Source organism: Salmo trutta, chromosome 10, assembly GCF_901001165.1.
Source record: "Salmo trutta chromosome 10, fSalTru1.1, whole genome shotgun sequence".
Classification (NCBI taxonomy): Eukaryota; Metazoa; Chordata; class Actinopteri; order Salmoniformes; family Salmonidae; genus Salmo; species Salmo trutta.
The window spans coordinates 5,499,886-5,512,958 of record NC_042966.1 but is presented as its reverse complement, the minus strand read 5'-3'; the positions used below and the strand labels follow the sequence as shown (position 1 = coordinate 5,512,958).

Here is a 13,073-nt window from a genome sequence, read left to right as displayed (position 1 = left end):
CTTTTTGAAATCGGACAATGTGGTTACATTAATGAGAAGTGCATCTTTAAAAATGGTGTAAAATAGTAATATGTTTGAGAAATTGAAATTATGATATTTTTGCTGTTTTGTATTTCGCGCCATGCTATTTCACTGGCTGTTGAATAGTGTGGGACGGTCACGTCCCACCTAGGCCAGAGAAGTTAAAAAATGATGAGTATTTTGCTGTTTCGCATCTCTAAATACTATGGGACAATGACCACTGATATCATATGCAAATACTCAACCACACAAATATGTATGGGGTTATTCGTAATAATGTAAATCAATGAATGAAGAGTTAAGAGTTTTTTTTTTTTTACATTTAACTGTATGGGTTCTGAGATCAATTGAGTCAGATAGCAGGAGATAGCTAACCCAGGAGATAACCAACCCAGATTGAAATCCCCTAAAATGACTAACTCCAAGGACAGAAAAGGTATTAAACACTCAGATATAGCACGATAGCATCTGCATGGCAGCAGAGGGGGACAGTAAATCTCAGCAAGAAATAAATTATTATTCTGGTTTATGGACACATCCACAAGCAGGAGCTCAAACTTCTAGGGAACAGAAATATTGAAAGATTGGCCATATATGTAAAATGAAATTTCATGCTGTTCCACTCCTCCCCTTTCTGTAATATGTCACATCTAAATACATTATAATAATTTACTTCAATGTCTTTATCAGAGACATAACCATTTCACCATGTTTCTGAGAGAACCAGAATGTTAGGACATGAGTCCTGTCCCCAAATATCATACTTTGCACATTTAGGAGAATTAGCCCAAGCCCCCTAAGAGATTTCAAGTCAGAGGGGGTATTAATCTCATTCCCATAAGAGCAAACAGGCATAGGGTCATCTGCAGCTACAGTCGTGGCCAAAAGTTGAGAGAATGACACAAATATTAATTTTCACAAAGTCTGCTTGCTGCCTCAGTTTGTATGATGGCAATTTGCATATAGTCAAGAATGTTAAGAAGGGTGATCAGATGAATTGCAATTAATTGCAAAGTCCCTCTGTCAAGCAAATGAACTGAATCCCAAAAAACATTTCCACTGCATTTCAGCCCTGCCACAAAAGGACCAGCTGACATCATGTCAGTGATTCTCTCGTTAACACTGGTGTGAGTGTTGACGAGGACAAAGCTGGAGATCACTCTGTCATGCTGATTGAGTTCAAATAACAGACTGGAAGCTTCAAAAGGAGGGTGGTGCTTGGAATCATTGTTCTTGATCTGTCAACCATGGTTACCTGCAAGGAAAAACGTGCCGTCATCATTGCTTTGCACAAAAAGGGCTTCACAGGCAAGGATATTGCTGCCAGTGAGATTGCACCTAAACCAACCATTTATCGGATCATCAAGATCTTCAAGGAGAGCGGTTCAATTGTTGTGAAGAAGGCTTCAGGGCTCCCAAGAAAGTCCAGCAAGCGTCAGGACCATCACCTAAAGTTGATTCAGCTGCGGAATCGGGGCACCACCAGTACAGAGCTTGCTCAGGAATGGCAGCAGGCAGGTGTGCGAAGACTTTTGGAGGATGGCCTGGTGTCAAGAAGGGCAGCAAAGAAGCCACTTCTCTCCGGGAAAAACATCAGGGACAGACTGATATTCTGCAAAAGGTACAGGGATTGGACTGCTGAGGACTGGGGTAAAGTCATTTTCTCTGATGAATCCCCTTTCCAATTGTTTGGGGCATCCGGAAAAAAGCTTTTTATATGAGATTAATACCCCCTCTGACTTGAAATCTCTTAGGGGGCTTGGGCTAATTCTCCTAAATGTGCAAAGTATGATATTCAGTTCACGCGCTACCATCAGTCCTGTGTCATGCCAACAGTAAAGCATCCTGAGACCATTCATGTGTGGGGTTGCTTCTCAGCCAAGGGAGTGGGCTCACTCACAATTTTGCCTAAGAACACAGCCATGAATAAAGAATGGTACCAACACATCCTCCGAGAGCAACTTCTCCCAACCATCCAGGAACAGTTTGGTGACGAACAATGCCTTTTCCAGCATGATGGAGCACCTTGCCATAAGGCAAAAGTGATAACTAAGTGGCTCGGGGAACAAAACATCAATATTTTGGGTCCATGGCCAGGAAACTAAAATAAATAGATTTACTGTGATGCTGTAGGCTATATTAAATAGATTTATTAGACATTTTAAAATGTAGATGTTTCAAAAGATCTGCATCAGTGGCTTTTAGGCTATGCATGGAAGCCCGGAGATGCTAAAAGTGTTTATTAACAGTCGATTACCATCAGACCGGCAGTTATTTGCATTACCGACACAGCCCTAGCCAGGCAAAAGAGGATGGGCTCCACCTCAAGAGTAAGATTTCTCAACAGTCAGTTTTCTCTTGCCACCATGGCTTGATCTATTGAAGGTTCAACCTGGGTTTTCATTAGTACTGTCGGTTGAGATGCATTTGTGGGGGGGTGGGGAAACTGTATTATTGCGGCATCAGTATCATTATTCACAATTGAGTGAACTTGTAGCATCTCCGTAAACTACCGATATTAGATGATTCAAATGGGAAACTCCGGTGAGAAGAGCTCTTCACTGATGTCTAAATGGAAACCGTTGGAGTAAGAAGTAAAGCCAGCCTTGTCCGATCCAGACAGCCCATAAGGGAACAGCCATGAGGCAGCTTGATGGACATGACACCAGTCTGGAGTTGGAGTGCTTACCTTCTTCACGGTGCACATGTGCTTTTTCTCAGTCTCCACCCTCCTCTTCAGTTCTTCCCTCATGGTGTCCTTCTCTGAGCAGATAGCCAGGACCAGCTCCTGGTGCTTGTTGTTTTCATCCAGTAGCCTATAAGGTCAACAATACAAGCGTAAGGGTACAGCCACACAGACGCATGAACAGGGATGGAAATTGTATATGAAATATGTTTTTGTCCTTCAAAAGTACAAGATCTCTATTAAAAAGCATAACTTAGCCTAACTTTTCAAATAGACAAGAGGGCATTTTCTACAGAACAAGTTTGGGATATTTCAGCTTGTGATTGCAGAAAGTGCATAAAAATATGATAGGATAATTCATCTATCCACAAAAAAGGCAGGGATATACAGTAGACCTACACTGGTATCATGTGAATGTTTACTTGGTACACAATATACCAAATTATAGCAACATACAACTTGTAAGAATATTTTGAAGATAAATTACACCACACGTACTAAAGGTCAAGAGGGAATTAACAATCAATGGAAATAGTGTTTTTTCTGTAAAGGGGAATTAATTATCAATGGGTCAGAGACAGGGGAGGAATTTGTCTAGGCATTGAGCCCGAAACAAGATACAAGGAATCTTGCAAGGAATTCTTATTGGTCAACCACAGGCTAGGGTTGGATTATAAAACTACATCCTGTCCCTTTGTTCTGTAGAGAGAATCACTGAGGACAGGGGAGAATGAACATCTACCTCTCAGTATAACATCTATGATTTGTCCCCTTTGAATAAACCTATTTTTTCCCCCTGATTTGCTTTGGGGTCTGTGTTATTGAAGAGTAACATAAACTGCTAACAAACTTCATGACTTTGTTACACATCACCATGGTATTTATTACCTTTTGATAGCCTTTTCCTGCTGCACATACTTGTACTGGATGCACTTCTCGAAAACCATTGGGGAGCCGTCCTGATCAGCCTGCATGCCATTGACATGGGGTCCACCCTTGCGCCCCCCTCCCCCTCTCTCGGGCAGCTGGCAGGAGAACAACTCCTGCTCCAGCTCATCCAATAGGGACTCCTGGGAGACCGACCGCTGGATCTGAGTCATGAGCTTGCGGCTGCAGTCCGTGTCGTAGGGGCTGGGCGAAGAGTTGGTGTTCGTGGAGGCCATCGTTCGTGGACTGGAAATTCCAGGGTCTGCAAAGGCAGAGCTGGGTGAGGAGGGCGTGGCTGGGCTATTGGTGACTACTGAACCTTGAATGACGTTTTCCTTTGTGGGGGAGGGTTCCACGGAGCATTTGAGGGGGCCATCGACAACAGCTGGTTGAGATTCTGAGTCTGTGTTCGGAATAGAGGTTGAGCAGTCACCCACTCCAACTAGAATAGCGGGTGGAGATTCCACTGCCTTGCCCAGAAGCGACGACAAGCTTTCTATCGTCACCTCCAAAACTGAGTTGGTGTTTTCCATTACCTCATCCAAGACCGAGAATGGACGTTCAGTTGTCCCATCTACAAGAGTTCTTGCGTCTTCCATTGAGGCTGTCCCAATGTCACAGCTAATGTCCACATTGACAGACTCCTCTCCACCCTCTTGCTGGCACTTTTTCTTCTTCTTGTGTTGTATCCCATCTCCCTCCAGCCTCTCCTGTTCGACGTCATTCCCCCTTTCTGCACAGACCTCATTTTCCTCCATCGTTGTGTCACTCCTGTTGATCCCTGATGACCCCTTCGGCAGGGAGTTGACCTCTGACCCCTGGGTCAGGTCTGAGGCAGAGGCTGGGTCAGACTGCTCCATGGTTTTCCTCAGCTTTACACCTGACACACAGAGACAGAGAGGGATGTGGGGTAGAGAGAGATATGAATGGGAATGAAAGTCTGACATCACTAACTAAGTAATATGAAACACTTCCAGAATAAATTGCACATATAGCCTAGGCCTAGAGCAGGGGTGTCAAACTCATTTTAGCTCAGGGGCCACATGGAGGAAAATCTATTCCCAAGTGGGCCGGACCGGTAAAATCATGGTATATATAACTTAAAGACAACAACTTCAGATTGTTTTCTTTGTTTTAATACGATCAACATAAAACATAAAGCTGGAGCCTGAGGACAGTGTGTCCACAATAGTACAAGCACAACATCACTATTAATCATAAAACACCTCAAGTTTATTTGAAAATTCTAAAGAAAAAGAACACACAAACACACAATGCCTCAGTGATTCACAGAAGTATATCACAGATCACAGAACTATATCAGGGTGTCTCATGCAGCACTTTAAGTGGGGTTGCATAGTTTATTTGACTCCTGATACCTGGCATCTTTTAGCTTTCACCAGCGCATCAATATCAGGCGTCACATCCTGAGTGGCAGCCAACTTCAGGATGTGATTCAAGTGCTTGTGCGTGAGCCTTGAGTGCAGCTTTGTTTTATTTATGCTCATTACAGAGAAAACTTGCTCACAAAGATATGTGGTTCCAAACATGCAAAACAGTTTTGCAGCGAGGGCTGTCAAGTTGGGGTAACCTGGCAAGAGATTCTGATAAAATGTGTCCAAGCCAGCTGCGGCAAATCTGCCCTTCATATCCGAGTCACACTGCAAGTCTATTATTTCAAGTTGGATGCTGACGGGCAGATCAGAGGGATTCACGGTGAATGGCGAGCAAAAAACGTTGAAGTCTTTCTCCAGTTCACCAAAAATCTGAAAGCGTTGCTCAAACTCCCGTAACAGTCCCGTTATTTTATCTTTGAACCGCTTCATGTCTGCCACATGTTGGGTCGCGCACACATTTTTCAGACAGGGGAAGTGAGCTGCATCACCACCGGCGAGTTGCGTCTCCCACAATGACAGCTTCAACTTGAAAGAACGTATGCTGTCATAATACTGCGTGACGACTTTGTTGCACCCTTGCAGCTGTTTGTTCAAGTTATTCAGGTGCTCTGTAACATCCACCATAAATGCACGGTCCTGCATCCATTCTGCGGAATGAAATTCTAACACTGGTTTGCCCTTTTCTTCCATGAACTGTTCAATTTCTTCTCGTAAATCAAAGAAACGCCTAAGCATAGCACCTCGGCTTAACCATCTTACCTCAGTGTGGTATGGCAGGCCATAGATGTGGTCTTTCTCTCTGAGAAGGCTGTCAAACTGACGGTGATTCAGGATTCTGGATCGGCTGAAATTAACAGTTTGTATGACCACCTTCATGACGTTATCCATCTTTAATGACTTGCAACACAAAGCTTCCTGGTGCAAAATACAGTGAAAAGTCCAAAAATCACATCCTCTATTTGCAGATTGCACTTTCTCTCTGAACATTGTCACAACGCCTGCTTTTTTCCCGATCATTGAGGGCGCACAATCTGTAGCCAGGTTGACAGTGCGGGACCACTGGGTGCCAAAGCACATAATGTTAAAAGTAGAAGCCGTAATAAAAATCGCGGGCAAAACAAAGTAGCTCATCCGGACTGACTGCACTTGCTTGACCTACTTGCTCTGCTCCGGTATAAACAGTTTGCTTGCTTAACACAATTGCTATTGCGCCATCCAGTGGACGCAATTGGAACAGCAATATCTTTTATTGAAAAATTGCAGCTCATTTTTATACTTTACAAAATCATCTCGCGGGCCGGATTAAACCCCTTTGCGGTCCTGATCCGGCCCGCGGGCCGGACGTTTGACACCCCTGGTCTAGAGGATACCCATTTGAATTTGACAGGGCAGGAGGTAGGCTAACAGTTTTAATGGGAACTTTTGCTTTAATGGGACTAACACTACTTCCTTTTACAGTAACAGACAGCGATAATGATGCCACTTTAATTTCCTTTTCCTTCTTACCGTTAACCCAGCTGGGCAAATCAGGGGTTCTACACTAACTTTTTCCACAGCACATGATTTGGTCACGCCATTTAAAAAATAAATACAAATATAATTGATAATGACCTGGCCTGTGTTCCATAATGTGCCTGCATTCCATGCAGAACCTGATGTGCCTGCATTCCATGCAGAACCTGATGTGCCTGCATTCCATGCAGAATCTGATGTGCCTGCATTCCATACATAGCTAGCTAGCTAACGTCAACAGGTTAATGTCAACACACCAGTCATGGGTCTACAAAAACAATCGAATGGTACTCTACTTATGACAAAAAATCTGATTTGACATTGTAGTGGCTATCGCTGTTTTGGTTGTTTGTTTTTTGCTTAGTGACATTGCGAATATAATATTTTTGGTATTGCCACAACAATGCCACAGTGCTGGGTGCTAACCAACCATGTTCAATGTTAGCTAGCTAACATTAGGCTCTAACTAGAACAGCAAACGGCTCTGGGAAACAAATAATAATGTCAGCTATCAGCTAGCTAGCTAACAGTACACTTTAGCTTGAATGGAAAACACTTTCGGTCAAAATTATAAAACGTGTAATATCTGAAAATGTAGCTAGCTAATGCAGGACTATCATGCGTGACGGACGTGTCTCCCTGTCACGGATGCCATGCCACGGTTGCCCTTAGTTTGAATATGTAATCCGGAGACAGGTATTTTCTCCATCACTTTAGCTATCATACTCTAATTCCACTGATTTCAAAACTTGATTCTCCAGAAAGTGGAGAGCAACACTTATGCAGCTCCACTACAAAATATATATTTTTTAAAAGCCGCGTTTGACAGGATTACCAACACAGACTGACGAGCTCAAATAGACAAATGCCATCTACGGCAGACCAATCCGAACTCCTCTCTCGGCATGTCCAGCCCACTCATTATCTCAGCCAATCATGGCTAGTGTGAAGATTGTTGACTTTTTCTATGGCTTAACCAACAAGGCTCGTAATGTAACGATTTTATTTGTATTTACAGATGGCATACACGTTCGTTATTAAGGCACATGAAAGTTCACATGTTCCAGAAGGCATTTCTGCGAAAAACTACATTTTGATAAAAAAAATATGTTTTTACATTCAAACGGCTCTACACGTAAGTCGTGACTTGCGACATACGCCTAGTTTCCTGAATCGGGTCACATATAGGCCCTACACGCACTGAACACAGCAGGGCTTGACATTCAGGTAAATTTGACAGTGGCACACCGGGCCAGTGCCAAAAGAAAGCTACTGGCACAAATGACAAAAAAAATACTGACACAGGTCAAGATCTGACAGGAAAGCCAATAGTGCACTCATCATTTCAATAACAGGTGATTTTGTCTTTCATTTGAGGGCTGAGAAAGTAGCCTATACAGGGTTCATAGACATTTGCAAGTCAAATTCACACACTGACAATATATTCTTTAAAGCACTTAACCCTACAACCGCTGGGTGTCAAACTAATGAGCAGTCATTCTGACTGCAACATTATAACAGTGTAATTAATATATTTCAAATATGCTAGAGCAAAAACAATAATTTGGTTGCGTTTATTAAGGCCTTGAGTAACAGAATACGATTTGTATGTTATTCCAATACCACAACAGCATTTATTAGTTTGTTACTGTAGGCTTTCAATCAATGTTATTATTCATGGAGTGCCTTTGTGCCTTTGTAACTATGTGTGCCTTTGTAACTATGAAACAGAAAGCATGTGTTGGAAGATGGTAACAACTTATTTTTAATAACGACAAAATAAAATAAAAATACCCCAAACACGGTCAAAATTCGGGCAGTCAAATGATGAAAACATCAGCAGCTTAAACATCATTATAAGCGCTAAGTGGCCTTGATAAATAGTGAAACTCAACACGAAATAATGGCATTATAATGAATATACAGTACCAGTCAAAAATTTTGACACCGACTAATTGAAGGGTTTTTCTTTATTTGTACTATTTTCTACATTGTAGAATAATAGTGAAGACATCGAAACTATGAAATAACGCGTGACCCGATTCAGGAAACTAGGCTTATGTCGCGGGTCACTAATTCACAGGAGAGCCGTTTGAACGTAAATTACATTTTTATCGAAATGTTTTTTTTTGGCAGAAATACCTTCTCGAACATGTGAACTTTCATGTGCCTTAATAACAAACTTGTATGCCATCTGAAAATACAATTGTTAAAATTACGAGCCTAGTTGGTTAAGCCACAGAAAAAGACAATCTTCCCGCTAGCCGTGATTGGCTCAGATAATGAGTGGGCTGGACATGCCGAGGGATGAGTTTGGATTGGTCTGCCATTTAGTACGCTTCTGTCTATTTGAGCTGGTCAGAATGTGTAATTAATCCGGTCTATCGCAACATTTTTTTTTTAAGTTACATTTTTTTTTAAAAAGACATTTCAATAGAATGTCACTGCAACAACTGTTTCAGAGCACTCTCGTCTGAGTATGCCAGAGTACAGAATAACTGATGAATTTAGGAACACTCAACACCAGTTGAATATTGTGTGTGTCAGTAAAAGTCGGCAAAAAAGCATAATTAAATTGTTGCCGGGAATGTTAGCTAGCTAACATTGAACCTATTTGGTTAACTTTAGCTAGCTATGACAATCGGTTTGTATTGATAGTACACTATGGATTAGGATTATGGTTCATTGTTCAGCTAGCATGTCTAAACAAAAGACTCCACTTCGCCAGATGATTACATGACCCATCAAGTTAGCCAGGTGTGTCTGACGGTGATTACAGCTATCTAGAATGTCTTTCAGCATCCGTAGAACACGCTGGACTCTCCTTCACCAATCATACAAGGAGAATGGTCTAATGCCTCCCATCAAACAACTAAACTCAGCAACAAAAGAAACGTCCCTTTTTCAGGACCCTGTCTTTCAAAAATAATTCGTAAAAGTCCTAATAAACTTCACAAATCATTGTAAAGGGTTTAAACACTGTTTCCCATGCTTGTTCAATGAACCATAAACAATTAACATTCACCTGTGGAACGGTCATTAAGACACTAACAGCTTATAGACGGTAGGCAATTAAGGTCACAGTATGAAAACTTAGGACACTGAAGAGGCCATTCTACTGACTCTGAAAAATACCAAAAGAAAGATGAGGACTGCAGATGTGGCCAGGGCAATAAATTGCAATGTCCATATTGTGAGACGCCTAAGACAGAGCTACAGGGAGACAGAGTGGCAGACCACATGTAACAAACACCTGCACAGGATCGGTACATCTGAAATTCACACCTGCGGGACAGGTACAGGATGGCAACAACAACTGCCCGAGTTACACCAGGAATGGTCGGATTCGTGTTTATCGTCGAAGGAATGAGCGTTACGCCGAGGCCTGTGCTCTGGAGCGGGATCGATTTGGAGGTGGAGATTCCGTCATGGTCTGGGGCAGTGTGTCACAGCATCATCGGACTGAACTTGTTGTCATTGCAGGCAATCTCAACGCTGTGCGTTACAGGGAAGATATCCTCCTCCCTCATGTGGTACCCTTCCTGCAGGCTCATCCTGACAAGACCCTCCAGCATGACAATGCCACCAGCCATACTGCTCGTTCTGTGCGTGATTTCATGCAAGACAGGAATGTCAGTGTTCTGCTATGGCCAGCGAAGATCCCGGATCTCAATCACATTGAGCACATCTGGGACCTGTTGAATCGGAGGGTGAGGGCCAGGACCATTCCCCTCAGAAATGTCTGGGAACTTGCAGGTGCATTGGTGGAAGAGTGGGGTAACATCTCACAGCAAGAACTGGAAAATCTGGTGCAGTCCATGAGGAGGACATGCACTGCAGTATTTAATGCAGCTGGTGGCCACACCAGATACTGACTGTTACTTTTGATTTTGACCCCTCCTTTATTCAGGGAGACATTCAATTTCTGTTAGTCACATGTCTGTGGAACTTGTTCACTTTAAGTCTCAGTTGTTGAATCTTGTTATGTTCATACAAATAGTTTGCTGACAGTAAACACAGTTGACAGTGAGAGGATAATTCTTTTTTGCTGAGTTTATATAGAAGATAATGCAATAATGTTACCAGGACGCCACCCAGGACAAACATTTTGGTGGAAAGCTGCTGCCATCCCACGTGACAAAAGCAGCAGTGTGGCGTCTCTACAAGGAATCGATAACAACTAGGATTGCAAAGGGTCAGAAACTTTCCGGTAAATTTTCTGAATGTTTCTATTATTATATATTATTTAAGTTAAGCCTGGGAATTTAGAGAATTTTACTTAAATTCATTGAACCTTTTTTGTGGAATACACAAGGCAATTCTAGGTCTTGTAGCATATTTTGGTTAAACTATCCCCTATTCAATGGAATTGCAACCCTCTGCATGCACAGTGCATTCTTCCATCACATGTACAGCTGATTCTCAAGATCTTGCACACTAATGAGATGCTATTGAGCCCACACTACTACAGTCGTGGCCAAAAGTTGAGAATGACAAATATTAATTTCTACAAAGTTTGCTGCTTCAGTGTCTTTAGATATTTTTGTCAGGTGTTAATATGGAATGCTGAAGTATAATTACAAGCATTTCATAAGTGTCAGAGGCTTTTATTGCATCAACTTCATGTAATTGTCAAAGAGTCAATATTTGCAGTCTTGACCCTTCTTTTTCAAGACATCTGCAATCCGCCCTGGCATGCTGTCAATTGACTTCTGGGCCACATCCTGACTGATGGCAGCCCATTCTTGCATAATCAATGCTTGGAGTTTGTCAGAATTTGTGGGTTTTTGTTTGTCCACCCGCCTCTTGAGGATTGACCACAAATTCTCAATGGGATTAAGGTCTGGGGAGTTCCCTGGCCATGGACCCAAAATATTGATGTTTTGTTCTCCGAGCCACTTAGTTATCACTTTTGCCTTATGGCAAGGTGCTCCATCATGCTGGAAAAGGCATTGTTCGTCAACAAACTGTTCCTGGATGGTTGGGAAAAGTTGCTCTCGGAGGATGTGTTGGTACCATTCTTTATTCATGGCTGTGTTCTTAGGCAAAATTGTGAGAGAGCCCACTCCCTTGACTGAGAAGCAACCCCACACATGAATGGTCTCAGCATGCTTTACTGTTGGTATGACACAGGACTGGTGGTAGCGCTCACCTTGTCTTCTCCGGATAAGCTTTTTTCCGGATGCCCCAAACAATCGGAAATGGGATTCATCAGAGAAAATGACTTTACCCCAGTCCTCAGCAGTCCAATCCCTGTACCTTTTGAAGAATATCAGTCTGTCCCTGATGTTTTTCCTGGAGAGAAGTGGCTTCTTTGCTGTCCTTCTTGACACCAGGCCATTCTCCAAAAGGCTCTGCCTCACTGTGCGTGCAGATGCACTCACACCTGCCTGTTGCCATTCCTGAGCAAGCTCTGTACTGGTGGTGCCCCGATCCCGCAGCTGAATCAACTTTAGAAGATGGTCCTGGCGCTTACTGGACTTTCTTGGGAGCCCTGAAGCCTTCTTCACAACAATTGAACCGCTCTCCTTGAAGTTCTTGATGATCCGATAAATGGTTGATTTAGGTGCAATCTTACTGGCAGCAATATCCTTGCCTGTGACCCTTTTTGTGCAAAGCAATGATGACGGAGACACCTGAAACCCCACCTCTTTAAGGAATACCTAGGATAGGATAAAGTAATCCTTCTAACCCCCCCCCAAAAAAGATTTAGATGCACTATTGTAAAGTGGTTGTTCCACTGGATATCATAAGGTGAATGCACCAATTTGTAAGTCGCTCTGGATAAGAGCGTCTGCTAAATTACTTAAATATAATGTAAATGACGGCACGTGTTTCCTTGCAGGTAACCATGGTTGACAGAGGAAGAACAATGATTCCAAGCACCAACCTCCTTTTGAAGCTTCCAGTCTGTTATTCAAACTCAATCAGCATGACAGTGTGATCTCCAGCTTTGTCCTCGTCAACACTCACACCTGTGTTAACGAGAGAATCACTGACATGATGTCAGCTGGTCCTTTTGTGGCAGGGCTGAAATGCAGTGGAAATGTTTTTGGGGGATTCAGTTCATTTGCATGGCAAAGATGGACTTTGCAAATCATCAGATCACTCTTCATAACATTCTGGAGTATATGCAAATTGCCATCATACAAACTGAGGCAGCAGACTGTGAAAATTTATATTTGCGTCATTCTCAAAACTTTTGGCCACGACTGTACACTGTCTAAGCCAAGGACTACATGCTTGATTACAAAACTGGGTGGGGTAAATATATTTTATATGACATACATTATTTTTGGTTAACCTGTTATGGCTAGGGGGCAGTATTTTCACGGCCGGATAAAAAACGTACCCGATTTAATCTGATTATTACTCCTGCCCAGAAACTAGAATATGCATATAATTATTGGCTTTGGATAGAAAACACACTAAAGTTTCTAAAACTGTTTGAATGGTGTCTGTGAGTATAACAGAACTCATATGGCAGGCAAAAACCTGAGAAGATTCCAAACAGGAAGTACTCTCTCTGA

At 42.5% G+C, this 13,073-nt stretch overlaps 1 protein-coding gene across 3 annotated transcripts in view; it reads right to left on the bottom strand.

Moving 5' to 3' along the window:
• ccdc186 (coiled-coil domain-containing protein 186) overlaps window positions 1–13,073 on the bottom strand; it is a 157,095-nt gene that overhangs the window by 130,358 nt on the left and 13,664 nt on the right. For all 3 annotated transcript variants that reach the window (XM_029764179.1, XM_029764180.1, XM_029764181.1), the window contains 2 exons: window positions 3,596–4,514; window positions 2,711–2,837 (listed from right to left, as the gene is read on the bottom strand). In XM_029764179.1, the coding sequence (XP_029620039.1) occupies window positions 2,711–2,837; window positions 3,596–4,514 (1,046 nt within the window). The remainder of the gene's footprint in view (window positions 1–2,710; window positions 2,838–3,595; window positions 4,515–13,073) is intronic.